At 42.3% G+C, this 20148-nt stretch overlaps 2 protein-coding genes across 2 annotated transcripts; both read right to left on the bottom strand.

The window, feature by feature from the left end:
* Positions 1-950: 950 nt before the first annotated feature.
* Positions 951-14319, bottom strand: LOC106609440 (dual specificity tyrosine-phosphorylation-regulated kinase 4). The gene is made up of 15 exons (XM_014208284.2): positions 14188-14319; positions 13832-13901; positions 8711-8791; positions 7607-7780; positions 7331-7445; positions 7000-7163; positions 6736-6872; positions 6487-6627; positions 4973-5111; positions 4736-4817; positions 4443-4615; positions 4263-4323; positions 3625-3754; positions 3054-3250; positions 951-2854 (listed from the first exon to the last, which is right to left on the bottom strand). Exons 1-15 carry the CDS (start codon positions 14217-14219, stop codon positions 2571-2573), a joined length of 1980 nt encoding a protein of 659 aa, XP_014063759.1. The 5' UTR covers positions 14220-14319; the 3' UTR covers positions 951-2570.
* Positions 14320-14607: 288 nt separating this feature from the next.
* LOC106609453 (RAD51-associated protein 1-like) lies at positions 14608-19107 on the bottom strand. Its single transcript, XM_014208306.2, is given in 10 exon segments — positions 14608-15883; positions 16035-16205; positions 16330-16530; positions 16640-16777; positions 16925-17017; positions 17224-17330; positions 18048-18192; positions 18318-18364; positions 18667-18697; positions 18700-19107. Coding segments are annotated over 10 exon segments (1125 nt in total). The 5' UTR covers positions 18764-19107; the 3' UTR covers positions 14608-15755.
* Positions 19108-20148: the final 1041 nt, after the last annotated feature.

Genomic DNA, 20148 nt, shown 5'->3' with positions numbered 1-20148 from the left:
AGGATGGCAACAACAACTGCCTGAGTTACACCAGGAACGCACAATCCCTCCATCAGTGCTCAGACTGTCCGCAATAGGCTCAGAGAGGCTGGACTGAGGGCTTGTAGGCCTGTAGTAAGGCAGGTCCTCACCAGACATCACCGGGAACAATGTTGACTATGGGCACAAACCCACCGTCGCTGGACCAGACAGGACTGGCAAAAAGTGCTCTTCACTGACGAGTCGCAGTTTTGTCTCACCAGGGGTGATGGTCGGATTCGTGTTTATCGATGAAGGAATGAGCATTACACCGAGGCCTGTACTCTGGAGCGGGATCGATTTGGAGGTGGAGGGTCCATCATGGTCTGGGGCGGTGTCACAGCATCATCGGAGTCAGCTTGTTGTCATTGCAGGCAATCTCAACACTGTGCGTTACAGGGAAGACATCCTCCTCCCTCATGTGGTACCCTTCCTGCAGGCTCATCCTGACATGACCCTCCAGCATGACAATGCCACTAGCCATACTGCTCGTTCTGTGTGTGATTTCCTGCAAGACAGGAATGTCAGTGTTCTGCCATGGCCAGCGAAGAGCCCGGATCTCAATCCCATTGAGCACGTCTGGGACCTGTTGGATTGGAGGGTGAGGGCTAGGGCCATTCCCCCCAGAAATGTCCGGGAACCTGCAGGTGCCTTGGTTGAAGAGTGGGGTAACATCTCACAGCAAGAACTGGCAAATCTGGTGCGGTCCATGTGGAGATGCACTGCAGTACCTAATGCAGCTCGTGGCCACACCAGATACTGACTGTTACTTTTGATTTTGACCCCCCCTTTGTTCAGGGACACATTATTCCATTTCTGTTAGTCACATGTCTGTGAAACTTGTTCAGTTTATGTCTCAGTTGTTGAATCTTGTTATGATAATACAAATATTCACACATGTTAAGTTTGCTGAAAATAAACGCAGTTGACAGTGAGAGGACGTTTCTTTTTTTGCTGAGTTTATTAACCCAAATATTTCATATACAGGTCACACCTTAAACCAATAACTTAATCATAACAAAAGTGTAAAATGTACATTAAATTATGTACTGTTAAAAAGAAAATCTATTCCATTTCTGATCATGTTACAAAAATAAAAACACTGTTTTAAAATTACTTTCTCTAACTGGAGCATGTGAAAAGCATCAGCACCAGTTTCCTTAAAGAAGCTTACAGAGAACAAAAAAAAGCTACTCTTCATTTGGCCCAGGTTTTATTGAAGAAAACTCAACATTGTAGCAAATTGTCCTTTTGTCAAGGTAAGAGAAGTTAATTAAAATAGAAATTAAGAGCTTTTTAAAAATGACGTTTGAGTGAGGGGTAAAAAACAGACGATGCATTGTGGGTCAGAGAGAAGTCACTTTGGATGCTGAAAGGCACATTTGAATAACAAGTGGTGAGGATCACTGGTCAGAATATTCCTGTTTTGTAGACACTGGGAAACTTTGTACATGACAATGACGTATAAAGAATATCAAACCATCCAATCCCAGTCCAAGCTTGGCATTTCAGGTCAGGAAAATAACATTCCTTTTCATTGACCACTTGGGTGCCCTGTTTTTGAGCTAACAGTTGTCAGCTCAACAGCCCTTTCACTGACTTACAATTGTCATTTTAAATCAGTAACACCTAGAGTTTTATGAATCTTCATAATAAACTAGTAATGAAACAATACCAATAATACTTTTGGTCAACAACCACAAATGATTGAGTCAAAGTCAAAGTCCATAAACATGGTAAACTCTTGAGTAATCTCTAGATGAGTTTGTGCACACTAGAGCTTAACGTTTTTCCACTATCACCATCATCTCTGTGCATGGGAGATGCTTTGTGCTGCTAAGAGCCTTAAACATCGCATCCATGGCACGGGCAACTCCTTGGGCTTGCCATGCGTATTTCAGTGCAAACAGGTGGCGGGGCTTAACCTAAAGCCAAAACTTCAATGCCAGTAGAAAACGTGCAGGGAATTAGCCTACTCAAAGAGCTTTAAACCTCTGGCAAAATCACAGTAAATGTGGCTCGGCCTAACCTGGCTAGACTGAGAGTGGAAAACAGACAAATCTGGGCATTGATCTGGGTTCTAAGCTGAGGGATCCCACCTCACAGCATCTCACAGCCATTTTAAACCAATGCAAGTGACCTGTGCTACTTTCCAAGCTTATGACAAGTGAATGTGGCCATATTCTAGACGCAGTAAGCCCATGTGTCTACTGCAATACCAGAGAAGACCAACATTTGCTGATACACAGCTCATTTAACTCTACCCAAAGACCCACCGAAGACTCTGTGTTCCAAAGCCCTCTCCTGCAGCTAGACAGAGTCCAAGCGCTAAACATACCGTAGGAAATATATTCTATAGTACAGCACAAATATAACAAAATTGATGACCCACTACATCTACAAAACAGGATACACTCCAACGATGACCCCCGTTTAATGTTATTAATATGTGTCTTGTGTTTGACCTCTGATGATATTAACCCTGATGTGACCTCTGCATCCCCCCCTCCCCTCAACCCCCTCCCAGTCCCAAGCCCTCTGTCCCGGGGCCTTCATGTGATGGGGGAGAGGCCCTGCTGGGGCTCCAGACTGTCCCTGTCTGCATCTGCAGTGTGCTCCAGCGGGGGTCTGATGACGATGTGGACTGATCTCTCCCTAGGTACCTCCTGCTTGCTGCTGCTAACAGCCCTGGTGCTCTTGGTCCTGCCCTCGCCCATCTGGCCCTCAACCGAAGCCCCGATCGGACGCAAGCGCACGGCGGACGCCAGCTTCCCAGAGTTCTCTCTCTTGGGACTGTCTGTGGCGTTGGAGAACGGGCTGGAGAATGCCTTGTCAACTGCGTCAGAGATGGGAAAGTAAGATGACTGTTACTTCATGTCAATCATAGAGATGTGGAGAAAATGTAGTCTTTGTGTCTATCTGCCACTCTCAAAGTCTAAAAAATGCCTAGTGCAAAATATATATATATTTTTTTACATGTAAACACATACATATGAGGGCATGATGGTAGTATGGTAGATGACTGCTCCTCTTACCGATCTTGTTGATGAGGGCTGGTTTGTGGGGAATGTGCTGCACTATCTTGTTGTTCTTGTTGTTCTCCACGTTGCTCAGGCTCTCGCTGGGCCTTCTCACGGTGCGGGTCTTGGGCCGAAACTTGTTGGAGCGGGCCTCCTGGATCCACTCATGTTGCATGGCCTCGTCGGGCGTCATGCGCTTCTTAGGGTCCCACCTGACAGAGAGAAGAGAGCAGAGAGTCAGTCAGAGGGAGAATCTCAATTGCATACACCTCGCGTGCTCTCTGAGGTCCCTCCCCTCTGACTTTCTCCTCCATTGGGTTTTGAGATGGAGGCGAGGAGAGAGAAGAGAGGAGTATGCAAATGAGATTCTCCCAGAGAGAACCAAAGGTAAAACCCCAAACTGGGCTTCCTTGTAGATCTCAATCTCAATGGGCCTCACCTGGAGGAGTAAACGGTAAATAAACTTAAGTCAATAATAATGCGAAAGAAGGCTCGCTTCACATGACTCCTTAGTAATAGTAATGTTTGAGATTGGGTAATTCTATGGCTGTGTTATTGACAGGTGTACAGTATGCACATTACATACGTGAGACAGCGTTTGATGAAGTCCAGAAAGAGAGGATCGTTGGTCTTCAGGACACTGGCCAGATCCTTGGAGTTGGGCCGTCTCTTTCTCCCCCTGCTGCTGGTGATGTTCCTGGGGTTGCCTTTGGAATCTGCACAATCACAACCAGTGATTAATCAACAAGAGGATCTCTTACTAAGAATTATAAACCGGGTAGTTTGAGTGCTGGATGCTGATTGGCTGAAACAGCATTTCAGCCATGTGTATATCAGACTATATACCCTGGTTGTGACATAAACATACTTGTTTACTGTTCCATTTATGTTGGTAACCAGTTTATAATTGCAATAAGGCACCTCGGGGGTTTGTGGTATATGGTCAATATACCACAGCTGAGGGCTGTATCCAGGCACTCCCTTTCACATTGTGCATAAGAACAACCCTCAGCTGTGTTATATGGCCAATATACCACTCCCTCAGGCTTATTGCTTAAACACCCTCTGACACTAAACTGATGCAAATCCCTATGTCAGAAATGTATACATTTAACTGTGATCCTATTTGTACATCAGTAGATGTGAAAGGTCTCAGTTAAACAGAATTTCAATTGAACAGTCAAAGAGAAAACCATGTGACTGTACTAGATCAAAAACGCTTACCAAAAAAATGCCTTTTCCTGGTCGCTGTTGACAAGAAATCATTTGGAGGCATTCCCAGCACCTGAGAACAAATCAGGTGAACACACACAGTGAGTAATACATCAACGTTGCTAGCCAAACCACAAGGTTGAAAGAGCCATTAACAAAGAGAACATGGTATTGTAGGTACTAGGTAGGTACCTCCATGATGCAGGCAATCTGCTCCACCTCACTCTCCCCAGGGAAGAGGGGGAAGCCAGTGTAGAGCTCAGCCAGGATGCAGCCAAAGCTCCACATGTCGATGGCCATGCTGTAGGGATGGCCCAGGAGCACCTCTGGGGAACGGTAGAAGCGGCTCTGGATGTACGTGTACACTGTGGAGGAGGAGAGCCAGGAATTAGTTATGCTATAATGTGATACCATAATGAGTTTGTGCCCCGTTTGCCTACTTGCTCTAACCTTACATTAGGAAACCTACAAACTAAGACACTCGCCTCTCTGCTGCTCGTAGCAGCTGGAGCCAAAGTCAATGACCTTGATGTTGCCTTGGCCTTTGTGTGACAGAAGGATGTTTTCCTGGAAAATAAATACCCAAGTATGAGCATATCCTCTCCATCTCCTGTGGCACCATTATACTGAACCAACAATGAATATGTGTGCAAATATGCTTCACTTTTCATTATGTAATGTCAAGGTTGTTAGGGGTTAAACGTCATGGCTAGGGGTCATACCGGTTTTAGGTCACAGTGGATGATCTTCTCTTTGTGCAGCATCTGCAGGCACTTGAGGAGGGAGTAGGCAAAGCGGCGCACCAGGATCTGGCTGAAGCCCTGGAAGTTGTTCTTTTTGATGAGTTCGTACAGGTTCACTCTGCACGGTCAAAGATAAGCAAACATCCTTTAGATTTAAATGCCCAAATAATCTTCATACTACATGTTTCCCTCCTGTGGATGAACTATAGCAGAAGTATTCTCTCTTGAACTAAATAAACAAATAACAAAAAGGTATTATTGTATTTCTGAATTTAATCTTATATTTGGCCCTACAGCAGGGGTGTCAAACTCAAATACCCAGTGGGCCAAAATGTAAAACCTGAACAAAGTCGCGGGCCAACATTGAACAAATGAACCTTTTAATATGGACCCAAACAAGTTTTGCTTTAACATTGAATATGGAACAAGCATTGCTTATTACCATACAATATATAATTTAATAGTGGAGACATGCAAAATCGAATTTCAAATGAAAAAACACATCAATGGCATTCATTTATTAAATAAATAAAATTTAAATAAAAATCGTATGCCTCTTTTCTATTTGCAGCCTTCTGATTTAAATACCAAAATAAACTTTTTCCACTGGCTAATAATTTTACAAATAAAATGATAATACTCCACGGATGAAGACTGACAGCTGAGCAGTATCAGATGCGTCGCAGCTCTCATCCACAGCGAGGGAGAAAGCAACGAAATCTTTTCCCTTTTCCATCAGCTGGTCATACAGATTGGTGGCAAGATCACATGTGCGATCAGCTACTGTGTTCCTGCTCAGGCTCACGTTTGAAAATGCTTGCTTTTTCTCTGGGCATACGAGGTCACAAACTTTCATCATGCACTTTTTCACGAACTCTCCCTCATTAAAGGGCCGGGCTGATTTTGCGATCTCTGCTGCCACTATATAACTAGCCTTTACAGCAGCCTCACTTTGTGATGTGGCTTTTTTGAACATATTCTGTTGTGAAACCAAACTTCTTTTCATCTCCTCTACTTTCTGGCTCCTTTGAGTCATGTCCAGGTCCTTGTATTTGTCATGGTGTTTCGTTTCATAGTGTCGTCTAATGTTGTACTCCTTACTTACAGCCACGTTGACTCCACAAACAAGACAAACAGGTTTGTCTTTTACATATGTAAACAGATATTCTGCCTCCCACTTGTCCAGAAAGCTCCTGTTTTCTGCCTACTTTTCGCCATTTTTGGGAAGGGATAGCGCGCTGACAGTTGTAGCGTCTATGTTGCTATGACTACTGTCACAGAGGAGAGGGCGTTTCTGGGTCCTGTCCTGATTGGCGCGCGAAAACTACAGCAGAGCATTATGGGATTCGTAGTATTAGCGGTGAATGCGCTGTATAATACCGGCGGGCCAGCTCTAGTAGTAATTTGGTATTGTCTCGCGGGCCAAATATAATTACCCCGCGGGCCAGAGTTTGACACCCATGCCCTACAGTGTCTGTGTCCGTCAATCCTACCCCAGGAGCTCGAAGGAGATGCAGAGATGGTTCCGGAAGTAGAAGTGCTCCTTCATGTGAATGACGTTGTGTTGGTTGTCTCTGTCCTTCCTTCTCAACGCATCCAGGATCTTCAACTCCACCATGGCCTGGTGGTGGAACCTGCAGCCAATCATAAGAGAGAAGCAGTGTTATAACATGTTATTAGTGAAAGGTTGGTATTTGACAACCCAGCTGTGCTACGATATGCTAGCTAGTGGTGTTAGTCACCTTTTCTTGTTGCGAATGACCTTGATGGCGACAAGTTCATTGGTCTTGTGATCTAGGCACTTCAGGACCTGTCCGAAGGATCCTTTCCCGATCACCTCCAGCACCTCAAACCGGAAGCCTATGTGGTCATGCGCGACCTGCAGAAAAAAGGGCATCATTTACTTAAAAGCAATACTGCAAAAACTTAAACTCTATATGGCACTAAAAATGGTTCTGAAATTCAGAGCTTCTTTACTGCCATCTTTGTGCCCATTTTTATGTTACCTTCAGATAGCCTCCGCTCTCATCATCGTAGCCAGAGTTATGGGGCAGGCTGGGGGAACCCTCCATCTTCTTGGCATCCAGGCCCAGGTACCAGACCTTGGAGTAGTCCATGATCTCCTCCTGCTCATGCTCAGTCAGACGATCTTTGAACGCCTTCAGGACCTCTGTATAGGAGGGAAAGGAAATTCCTGTCAGCAAATCCCAGTGTGCATTTGTTTCTTCCTGATTAAATAAGACCAAGGAACAGAAAACTCTTTCTCCTTTAGAATTGCCAATACTAAATCGCCAACTCCTACTCAGACCTAGTCCTACCCTTAGCCCACAAGCACACCTGCAGGAGACATGGGAAGATTGTGTCCCTCAATATTCCTCTCCTGCTCCTGATTGTTCTTCCTGTTGATGGACTCTGGCAGACTCTCCACTGTGGAGCTCTGTGATCTCTCATCCTGTCAATTGTAAAACATACAGGAAATGACCTAGTTGCAGAGGTTTTGCATGGTAACAATTTAACACTTATAATTTCTCAGGAGAATGTTTCATTGCTTCAATATACTAGGGTCTAAGTACATAATACCAAGAGATTAGCCGAATTGTAACAAGGACTCACCTGGAAGCTTTCCTGATGCCTAGTTCCTGAAAGCTGCCTATCACAGGTGTTCTGCAGGCCCTTGCTGGTGATGTTGGGCAGGATGCTTTCGGACAGGTGATGGTACTTGACATTGTTTACAACCAAGGGCTTAGTATCCAGCTTGGGCAGGGTGCCTTTGCCCGAGCCACAGTTCTACAGCCAGAACAAGAGAGAGAGGGAGAGAGCGAGAGAGGGAGGCAGAGAGAGAAGGACCCACATTTAGAGGGTCATCCAGGTTAAATCTACAGAGATAATACAGGTGTTGTTACATAACGAGGTTTGCGGCACTGGGTGTTTCTAGTTTTCCTGCTGATTCAGTAATGAGGCAGCAAGTAGCCTGTGGTGCCCAGAAAGGGCATAGAGTTACCTGCAAGGGCGAGAGTGAAGCAGGGTCTAAAGCCTTGGAGGTCTGCTTTTCGACAGAAGCTTTCACTGCAGCCTGACTCGGAGTCTCTCTCTCCATTTATTTTTCCTTCACTCTCTCTTTGTTTATAGGCTGCTAGTCTTTCTCAGTACTCTATGTAACACATCCTCTCAAAAGCTGCCCAAAAGGCTAGGTTATACCAGGGCACTACCTCTGACTGAAGGATAAAGCTGTGCTGTAGTTACAGTAGTATGGCTCTCGTGGCCTTATTGATTTGAACTGAAACAGAGCTACCAAATCGAGAGGGGAATTTCTATTAATAGAACGCACGGTTTCATATCCAGGGCTTTACTGCAGTATCTGCAAGATTAATTATTCATAAAAGAGCTATATATAGCAACATGGTACCGAAGACAGTTACCTCTGCACACGGCCGGCACATTTTCACACTGTTATTTAGGCCATTGAATCCTTTGGGGTAAGGCAAATGACTTTTAATCTTAAAACTCAGGATCCAATCAGCAGGGACTAACTGGTGATAACTACCCTGCTCTGTCTTTTCAGAGGAGCGGGCTGAGCTGTTCCGTCATACAGTATTCCCCCACAGCTCACACTAGTCATAGTACTCCCCCACACGACCAGATCATGACACAGTCATCGTATTCCCCACCCACCCACAGACAAGAGCAGAATACTGGAGGACCAGGGAGTAGGTTTACCTGCTGCTGCTGGTAGGCCCGGCTGGACCCAAGGCATGTGCATTCAGGCTGGAGTTTGTGTTGCTGGGAGAAGGCATCTGTCTGTGGGGTTGGATGAGAAAAGGATGTCATATAATATGCGCTAGCTGAAGACGAATACACACGTGTACACACCTACACATAGGCACACATTATTTTTCTTGGCCCCAGCACTCACACGTGCGCGCACACACACACACACACACACACACACACACACACCGACTGCATATAGAAAATCTATGAAGGCCAACGTCCTAATTAAATTACAATGTATTTTTAGGACTAGCGATGATTCTCAAATGTGGTTCATATGCAGCTGTAGTCAATACTGCACAAATGCATGGGGGGGGGTGTATTCCACTATGGCTACAGTAGATACAGTAAGCACATTTTTGAATACTGCAATATAAAAATGTGCAGGAGCCCAAATACATTGTGAATCAAGTGCTGACACCAGCTAGGTGTTAGCACTGACATACAGATCATATTAACCCAGTAGACCCCAGGAAGCCAATGATCCATTCCTGAGCACACCAAGCTGTAGATCATGGGGATTGAAGTGAGGTTAGTCCATCTGAAGGTCAGTGGAACCATGAAACCATGGGAGTAATTCTGTCAATGCATTGACATCTGATTCTGAAAACAGTTGGAAAGTGTTTTCAGACCTAATTACTGTCTGTCTGTCCAGTACAGTCTGTACAGTACAGTACACTTAAAGTTAGTGATGAAAGTGCAGAGGTTCCAAATACAGTACTGTGAACTAAACCAAAATGCAAAAAAGACCATGTGGAATTTGTATCCAATGAGCTACATAAAACAAAGCAATAGCATTATTTAAACCTCAACTTGATATGAATTTCTGGAAACATTGCGTTATAACCCGGGTGAATTCCAATTATCATCGAGAATCACTCATAGTTGGTCCACGTGAGCGCACAGCTTGAAAACATTCCCAGGCTCAATTTTATTCCCGAGTAAGCGCAGAAACCAATATTCCGTTTCGCGTCAAAACGATGCTGGGGCTGGGTGGTAACTGCAGAGTAGTACTGCTGAATAGTAATGAACGGACTGTAGATGCAGAAAAAAAGCTTTGTCGGCCGAAGATTATGGAGAGTGTGCACGCTGTTGTTAGACTGACGCGCATATCGAAGGAGAGCCACCTGTTAGGGTATTCTACGGTCACGGTTTATTCCACATCGACAAGCGACACCTTGGACTCCCGGTATAGATTGTTTGTCAATTCATTCAACTGTCCAACTCCACACAGACTCCTCGGGGACCACATACACAACTTTCCAAGCATGAGAATCAACATTGCGCGTAAAACCATTATGTATCTGGTAGCCTATAGAACCATGTACAGTATTTGCCAAGTCCCCCAGCAAAACAAAATCCATCGACCGTTTGTGACCAAGCTCAAACAACAAATCCCCTCTCTAGCCCGTGTATGACACCATTTTTTCTTAAATCCCCAAAATCCTTGGGTTCAGTCTTCGCGGTTTTTATCTCGCCGTGTAGGCCTACTGAAGAGAATGAGATGCACCTACACTGGTTCAGTGCTCAGGTGTCAGACTCACTGTCCGGGAACTGAAAACACACATCTGAGGCTAATGATCACTAACTACTTCACTATAGTCTCCCACGAAGGTACCATCAAAATAACCACATTAAACATGGAATATTGAATGATATCACAGCAACTTTACAGTTGTAAAGATCTTTAGGTTGTAAAAATGCAACTGTCAAAAAACAGTACTAAATCATCAAATGTTTAATCATTGGATCAGTTTTTAATCACACACACACACACACACCGCTGTGTCTTACTATACTTGTGAGGACTTTTAGGAGGACCAACAATTGATTGCCATTCAAAATCCTGTTTTCCCTAACCCTTAACCTAAAACAGCCTTTTTATAAGTGAGGACCGGCATGTCCTCACTTCTCAAAATTGTTGTTGGTTTACCATTCTTTTGAGGACTTCTGGTACAGGTATTGTAAAAAAACGAATGCACGCACACCTTCTAATTGAAAGTGAATTACACATGAAGGCAAACCATGTGCTTGCTCATCCAGAGTGGAGAATCCTTTGAGATGTGGAGGAGAGGCATCTACACTTTCACATGATTCATCCTACATACCCCACGGGTGAAGTGGGTGGTACAGTATGTTCTACTGAAGCCTACGTCGGCATGGTCAGTCATCTCGGGGGTAGACACGACTACATAAGTGGTTGTTTCATAACAACATGTTTTTTTACCAGTGCTAACAGAAAATAGCTGTTTTCTTTCCATTGCTACCCATTGTATTTCTCTCACCTTTGACATACCATCCATATATGTTTATTTTTTGCCATTTCACAAGCTGCAGTCTCCATGGTGATATGATTTCCAGCTTCAGTCCACAATATTGAAGAAGCCTATAGTCACAACCACTCACTAGTAAGCCTCCAGCCTTAATCTGTTCATGGCTATAGGCTAAGCCCACTAATTTTTATGAAGACTGACTTCTTAATGCAGTGTAACAGTTATACCCAACAGTGCAGTTGAGGTAATTGGGCAAAGGTTCATTGTCCACAGTGCATAAAATCCCATTGATTATTTGACAATATTTTTTGCCTTATAACACTAGACTAACTGGAAACAATTGTGCAAAGGTAAAGGATAGCCCTTTTTATTTTCTAGTGGAAACAAAGGTATGTTTTTCCTGCAGCATGATGGAGTGCACCAGTAGACCTGTGTTGTTGTAGGTGGGTGTTTATTCTCTAACTTTAGTAGTAGGAGGCATCCAAGGCTAGGGAGTAAGGAGGGACCACCCACTGGTCTAATCCAGATCTGGCTAAATCCCATTAGTAGCCTGCCCTGGACTGACTGTCACAGAGACACAGAGAGGAAAACCACTCCGGAAGGAGCAGAGCTAGGAGCATAAGCACTGTAGTGGACATCAATTGCTACACAACCCTGAGAGCACACAATGCAGTGTTAACTATAGCAATAGAACTAAAACACAGTGGCCAAGCCTACATCTCTATTGTTTAGACCTTCACACACACACACCAACCAAATGCACTTCATGCAGTTTGAATTTCTATGATCAAGTCCAAGGTAAATCCGACAATAACTAATAGCATTCAATAACAACCATCTCTTCACTGCTGATCCAGAGAACGTCATAACAGGCATTAGTAATCAGCCCTGTTTGGAGTCTTACCTTGTCACCATCCTCGTGTCCCAGAAAAGGCCGGGGACAGACAGGTTTGGCCTGTGTAGCTGGCCTTTCCCAAGGACCCATATTTTAACACAGATTGTATCCACTTCAATCTGCGTTCAGAGACAGCTAGACACAATATTGTCTTGAGTAGACTAATCAGGCGCTGCTGGCTTTACCCTAAACAGTGCTGTCTGTCTGTCTGTCAGGGGTAAGAACCGGTCTAACCTTGCTGGTCAGAGTGAACTCTATCCTTTTGACTGAGCAGTGGTGGTGACACAACTGTCCCAGACAGACACCTCAGGCAGGCAGTGGCTGAGGAATGTGAAGTGAATGATAGAGTGGGCTACCTTTGAAGTTCATTCCACTGGGAATTTGTGGGTTATTTGACTTAGCTACAAGGGGTCAGAGAATGCACATACTTCCTTTTCTTTGTGCTGTAACGTAGAGATTTAACTCCATACATAAAATGAGGGGGGGACTTTAAAGAATAAAATGTAGCCTTCATGATTAGAAGATGATGCTTCATTTCCAATTTCCAACTAAATAGTTTGTTGAGAATGCCTCCAACAAGACCAGGAAAACACCGGACACTCACCATAGACAAATCAACAGAAATGTCCATTGCCATGCATTAAAAGACTGCTCAGTGGACTGTCTATATAGCATGTATAACATGTTGTAGAGCACCCAACACTTTTGGCATATCACTCCCCCCTGAACACGGTGTAAGCGACCTGTCTGCATTGTCTACCACTCTGAGCCATCTGTCGGCACATCCGCCACGTGGTGGGGTGAGCTGCACTGTCTGTTCCCCCGTTTGCTGTCCATGGTGCTGGAGATGAGACAGGCAGTCTGGCTCCATGTCAGCCAGGTAAGCCAAGACAGGTTTACGTCACCTCCTACACTCCCTGCCGAGAGCAATGGACTTGTGCTCTAACAAGCCATTTTTGGTTGCCACCGTTAGCAACCACATATGGGCACAATGTACAGCCATGAGCAATTTACCTGAAACAAAATATATAATGTGATGTTTCTTTTGAGTCCAATAGGGACCAATGAAAGAAAGCTTCTATCAAGCTAGATTCATTATACAATGTCAAAATGAAATTCCTAGGCCTTTTTTTTGCATTTCTTCTAGGCATTGCAGTGCTGATGTAGCCGCAACGCTCGTGTCTTTTTCTTCGCTTTCAACATCAGCCCTGGCTGAGTTCTGATAGTACATGTTCCAGAGTTTGAGGTAGATCGTGCCGCAGTCAGCAGCCCTAAATAGACATTTGATCAGAGGAGCAGTCTGTATAACGACATCTCTAGTAGCACCGAGATGTTTCCTGGGTGCATGGCATGTAGAGGGAATTCATCATCTCTCACTATTTCATATTCCTGCCTTTGGTTTCAGGCGTCCTCTCACTGGTATTCTACAGGAAATGAATTAGCACCACTGGATCAGGGAGTCTCCCACTCTCCTTTTCTTGTTAATTTTATGTGGTGGCTTTTTTTTCCCCATTCCACATTTTTTTATCCTGTCCTCCAGTGGTCCTGCTATTTTTATCCCAAATCCCAGGTGGCCTACAGCAGATCCCAGTCACAGACTATTGCTTAATTTATTTTGGATTGCAGCTTTGCACATAGAATTCAGCCTGTGCAGAGACAAAGACTGTGTTACTCAGGTATCAATCAATGTGCTTTTTTATTTGCCAGAGGATTGCGATGTAGCTGGGAGTAGGGCTTCAGATTGATGGTAAGCTTACCTTCTTCCTGTGGTAGGCCTGGTTGGATCCAAGGCTGGAGTTTTGTTAGGCAAATGTGACTGTTGAATTCTGGGCTTTTCTCAGGTGATCTAAGAGTGTCTGCTAAATGTATATATTGTAAATGTCAAGAGAAATACAGTACCTTTATCAACAACGGGAGATGTTGGTTCCTGTTTTCGATAAGTCTCTTCAACTTCTTTTTCATTTCTTTCCTATTGAAAACAGAAAGGTCATCAACTTGAGAGGTTTATGGAGACTCTGGAGATTTTTGACATACATAGCTTTTTTTTTTAAATAGTGGAATTATCTTTTGTGAGCGAGTTTTTTTTAATCATATTTGTCCATTATCTCTTTAGATATTTGCATAGTAGATTTGAGAAAATAACACAGCAATAGACTGAAAAAATAGGAAATGCACTAGAAAATTTGGCAAATTCATGATAAAAAAAGATTGATAAACAAAATCGGAAATGGAAGTCATAACTAATTCACACTTACTTTCGCTCATTGGATGGATTTACTTCGCTCATGTCCGGTGTTTACTGCTGCAAGGTAACGGAGTAAACTAAATATTGAACTCAGTCAAACGCAATGGTCAAACTGACTATGCATACATACGCATCATGTCATTGTGATTTCATGATGTCGTAATGGAGATACATTCGGACTGACGGCGGCGCGCTGTTGACTGATCAGCACTAAAAGTGAAATCAACACGTAAAACAACGCATTATGTAACGCCAAAAAAATCATGATAATGTTTGGTGATTCACTTTCCATTTCTGGTTTTGGGAGCAATGAGAATTATCATTCACTCAAAAAGCAGCTGTCCACAATGTTCCATAACAGACGGAGATGCTGAACAAACTCATTATACCTATACAGGCTATACTGGAAACATGCTCACTACATAAAAAGTTAGTTTCTATTGAATCTTTAATGTTTTATATTTACACATTGTACAAAGATTTCGCTAAACAACAAAATCCACAAAACCTTAAACACAAATAGAACACGTACATAGCCTATTCTACTAGATGTTCATAAAATCAAGGTAAAACGTTATATAAAAGGGGCATTCTGCAGTTGCTACATCCATTGTTTTACTTTTAAAATTAATGATATTGGCCCATTGATTCTTGAAGAATATAACATATAAATGGCTCATGAGGTTAGTTCAATGGTCATACCCCATCAGACCCCAAAATATAAGCTGTTTTACTCCCAATGTTTGTTAATACATTAAATGCAAACAAACACTAGCCACAGCCTTCAGTTCAACTTCTCGTTTTGATTTACATTTAGTTTAGTTGTCAACTAACGTGAATTTAACATGAAATTAACAACAAATGTCATCTCGTTTTAGGTTAAAAGTTGGGTGAAAAATAAAATGAAATACCCTTACCTTGACTTTTTGAAAATCCAATCAGTTTTCCACGTTGATTCAACTTCATCACATAGATTTTTTTGGGGTTGAAATGGCGTGAAAATAAAGTTGATTCAACCTGTTTTTGCACTTTGGGTATATAGCCTCAAAACATGGTAAAAACTATAGTTTTTACTATATGGTCAGTCCTTGCATCCACAGCTCTATCTATGAATTTCAGAGTGGTTACATTTCTCCAGCCTCATCCCTCAGCTTCTTACCGAAACAGGGGCAGGGTCTCAGTCCCTTTAACAATGATCATTTAGCATTTTAAGATTATTGTATCCAGCAGAGTGCGCCATTGCACCATTTCTTTTACATGTTTGAGTGAAAACTAAACAGACAGAAGACAAAAACCTCTCTGAAATAATAAAAGACACAAAGGGTTTGAAATCTAAAGGCTTTGCTGTAGGCCTAATAACAGTAAAAGTTGGGAACTGACCTTTGTTAATTCAAATGGTCCAAAAGATGAGCTGCTATAAAATGAGCGCATGTATGACACCAGACAAATACTAATTAACAGTACAATTTGAATGCCTCTTATTAAAATAGACAGATCTAGAGGATTACAAAAGGAATCCTGAAAGTTAACTGTCAATTACGCAGAGGCACAGCGCTCCTCTTTAATAGATAGGTGGGGTCAGTGACTAGCAACACTGGGGTGTAGGGGTTTAACCCGCACCATGCGAGACAGTCCAAGTCTTAGACCCTGCCCTGGAGACTTCACTGGGGCACTCTGTGATGAGCCGGGACTTCTTCCAACATGACCTGATGACAAGTTGAATGAGAAAAATAATGGGTGAACTGGGTCTTAAAATGCCTGAATACAAGGCACAACCTTGTTTCCAAACATGCAGTCCTACACCTGCTTATGATTAAGAGATTACGATGACCTCCTTGACCTTTCAGTCAGTCTTACCTGGAGGATTCCACTTGGGTATTCTGCCCCCTGCTGGACTACCAGAGACTGCAGGTCTGCCAGAGACTGCAGGTCTGGAGACAGGAGAAGCGGCAGGAGACCTCTTGGGCACGGAAGCAGGCTTAGCAGTTGGACTTCTACCTAAGGTGGGAGTTTTTAGACTGGGAGTCCCTGTAAGGCACAGAAGGACAATTTGATTGAAACTCTACAGGTTGGGAGCATAAAGAGATTGAGTTATTAGAATGGCAGTTCTACTACATCCAGCGTAAAAGTAGTTCCTAAAGCTATTAAGTACCTGTCAAATGTGGTTTGGTTTTTGATGGTTTTGAAGGCTGCTTTTCTTCCTTTGAGGCCGCCTGAGGTTTAGCTTTTGGTTGCTCCTTCTTAGCTGTCTTCTCTTTTGTGTTTTTCTTCTTTTTCTCTGGTTTCTTTATTGTGAACTCATCATCATCACCACTTTCAGCTGGATCACTGAAATCAGCATCACTCTCTGAATCTGAATAGAATGGAATATTCAGTATACAGTACACAACAAATGTGTGTCATGAAATACACCTGGAATGTAGAAAAACAAAGAGCCTATGCCATTTTGTTGCTATGACAACCTGGTGTCCCTTTGGGATTGTAGTCCTCATCGCCATCCTTCAGCATGCTCCTTTGCTGCTCTGTAGCCTTGGAGGCTGCCTTCCTCTGTCTGGAGGGGGCGCAAGGGGATCCCCGATCATTCGTGATCTGGTCAAGGCCTAAGGGAGGAGATGATCTAATCACAAAGGGATCACTAGTGTCTGTGACATGCAAAAGCATGGGATCCAATAATATTAAAGAGATTTGTCAGTGGTGGGCATTTGTAGCATCACCACACATGCATTTTAGATATAAAAAATAAATACCCAAATGATTGATGTCCACACTGCAGTTAGAAAGGCGTAATGATGGATCCAGATTTTCACCATCTTTTTGCGGTTGATTCTTGACACATCTTTCTAAAAATAAATAGAATAAAACTCAATTAAATTGCAAATAATTGTTGACAGTAGGTGAGACATGTGTGTCATCTATTCTCTACTCTATGTAATGTGCACATTGTGATAAATCTACCAATGAGCCAAACCCCTCCAAATTGCTGTTTTGCTGTTGAACAGCAATGTTTCAAACACCAGTTGTAAAGAATCAACAGTCCAATGCAAACCTGGATTATAAGAACATTGTTCCTCATTTATCTCGGTGGTTTTAAGCAACGACAAAGTAAGAGCTGCTTCCAAATCTCTGTCATACAGCTTCTCATCCAATGGTTTCCTGAAAAACAACAGGTACAATTCTGATACATTAAAGGCCTTCTCAAAGGGACATGTGACAAAAGTGTGACAAAGTTGACATGTAACACGTGATACGTGTAGGTGAATTCTGGTCATCCTGAGCTGCAGTTTCACAGACAATACTGATCAACATAGAGCAGATTGATCACAAGGTTACATTCAGAGTGACTGTCACTCTGTGTCACCATGACACATCAAAACACCCTTACTGCCACTGGCCTCAGAGACCTTGCCAATGATTCACCACACATTGTGTCTTTTTGTGATTTGATGCATGGCAGATCACAAGCAACGCGTCTGGCTAAAAGACTCATTTGAGTTTGAGCACTGATTTATGGAGTTCTCTGGGCCAGTGGTCAGCCTGATGTCATTACATACACCATCTAGACACAGTGTCTCTAATACTGCCTGCAACTGGGTATTTGTTATTGTTTATCTGTCACTATGCAGAATAAGGTGAAGGGGCACTGACAGAGGGCAACAAGGACATTCAGTGTGTTTGTGTTCTGCATGCATGCTTCTGTATACATAGGCGCCGTCACACACTACAAAACTGTTAAGAATGTTTCATACCTTTTGTCTCCACAACATATTTATTGAGGAACAAAGAAACAACAATAAATTCTATTGAATATATGGTGTTGTTTAGTAAAGCTTTTAAGGGTGGTTTCTGCTTGTTTCTGATTCAACTTCCTACCTGTCCTTGTGGCTTATGGGCTGTGAGCCAGTCTCTTGACTGGAGGTCTTGTTTGAGGGTTTCTTGCTTTTCTCCTGTGCTGGTTCTTTCACACTCTCCTTGGCTTTTTTGCTGGGTGGTGCTTTCACAGAGGCAAAATCATCATCTGTTTCACATGATCAGAAACAGTGGAACACATGATTACATACAAACCATAAAAGGAGAAGGGAATTGCAACACCAACTTGCTATTTACACCATAAATGTATGAAATACATTGGATTTGACATACCATCATCCAATTCCTGGAAATCGGAATAATTTACAAGCTTTGTCTTCCTGTAAAAAAAAAAGAATAATAAATCAATAAAAACCAACCAACCACACACACACACACACACACACACACACACACACGCCTTATAAGTGACAAGATTTGGCAAGACCTAGACAGACAGACGGGTTGCCACCTACAATGTCCCAATGTAGGTCTGGGATTTCCGAGACTAAAGATCAAGCAAAGCAATACATTTCTCTAGTCTGTGCTGTCAGCTCGTACTACTGGCTAACGTTACGTTAGCAAGTTACTGTAATAGCTAGCGAGGCTTAGGTAATAAAGAAGGTAAGCTTTGGTTACAAACCTCGATGGTCGCTCCATATCAGTTCTTTTCATTTAGCGATGGTCAAAATTATATTATTGCTCAAATGTTTTACTGATCGTATCATAAAAGTAGCCATAAAACATACTATGCAGATTTTCAACAGTGGTCACTGATCCACGAAAACAAACTTTCAATCATCCCGCCCGAAAATGTGATTACAAATCTGACGATTCAGATTCGATGATTCGTCGTTTGTTCTTCACTTGTGTGAGACAAAGGGAGATTTCAATTTCAAAATCGTTGCGTCCTATCTCCTCTCTCTTCGTCTCCTTCTCAAAACCGAATGAAGAAGAATGTCACAGGGGCGGGACCTCTGGCTTTCTCATTCAATGTGTGACGAGGACAGAGGACGCAACGAGAAACAATGGACATCTTCGCAAAGATTTTTATAACCAACCCTCCTTGTTCCATCTGTGTGAGCTGGTGAGAAGAGGCGAATCTGCTGAGAAGAAATACAACTTTCACGAATCTATAACCCCATGTCTAGGATCAGATTATACCAAAGTATCTTTAAAGATGAATCAACAATCATTAATCAATTAACAGTTCGAGAGGTTTTGTGTGGTACAAACATGTTTGGTGCTTTAAAAAAAATTGATTTGTAAATTATGTAATTGAACTTGTAGATGTAGCAAGTGTTATTTGTGGCCTCTGTTTCAGGGCTAAAAATCGACAAAATTGGATGAGCTAAATTTGTTTTTGTTGTTGTGTGAATTAACGATATCAATTTAATTAATTTAATAAGAGTTGTACAGGTTTAGCAACATAAATATACATTTTAAGAAAGATACATTTTAAGAAAGTGCAATATAACAGCAATGGTGTAAGTACTTAAGTAAAAATAGTTTAAAGAACTACTTAAGCCATTTTTGGGGGTATCCGTACTTTACTTTACTTTCCTTTTGGACAACTTTTACTTCTACTTCACTACATTCATAAAGAAAATACTGTACTTGTTACTCTATACATTTTCATTGACACCCAAAAGTACTCATTACAAGTTGAATGCTTAGCAGGAAACAAAAATTGTCAAATTCACTGCACTTATCAAGAGAAAATCCCTGGTCATCCCTACTGCCTCTGAACTGGTGGACTCACTGAACAGGAATGCTTTTGTAGCTTTTTTTTGGTAAATATTATTTTATTTATTTATTTTTTAGAGGGGGCTTTGTTTGTAAATTATGTCAGTGTTTAAAACACATAAATTAAAACATTGTGCCACCTGGCTTTATTAATTTGAAATGATTTATACTTTAACTTTCACTTTTGATATTTAAGTGTATTTTAGAAATTACATTTACTTTTGATCCTTAAGTATATTTAAACCAAATACTTTTAGACTTTTACTCAAATAGAATTTTACTCGGTGGCTTTCACTTTTACTTGAGTCATTTTCTATAAAGGTATCTTTGCTTTTACTCAAGTATGACAATTTACATCGGCTGACGTAAAAAGGGCTTT

The sequence above is a fragment of the Salmo salar genome, chromosome ssa07 (genome assembly GCF_905237065.1).
Source record: "Salmo salar chromosome ssa07, Ssal_v3.1, whole genome shotgun sequence".
Taxonomy (NCBI): Eukaryota; Metazoa; Chordata; class Actinopteri; order Salmoniformes; family Salmonidae; genus Salmo; species Salmo salar.
This window is presented reverse-complemented; position numbering and strand designations above follow the sequence as displayed.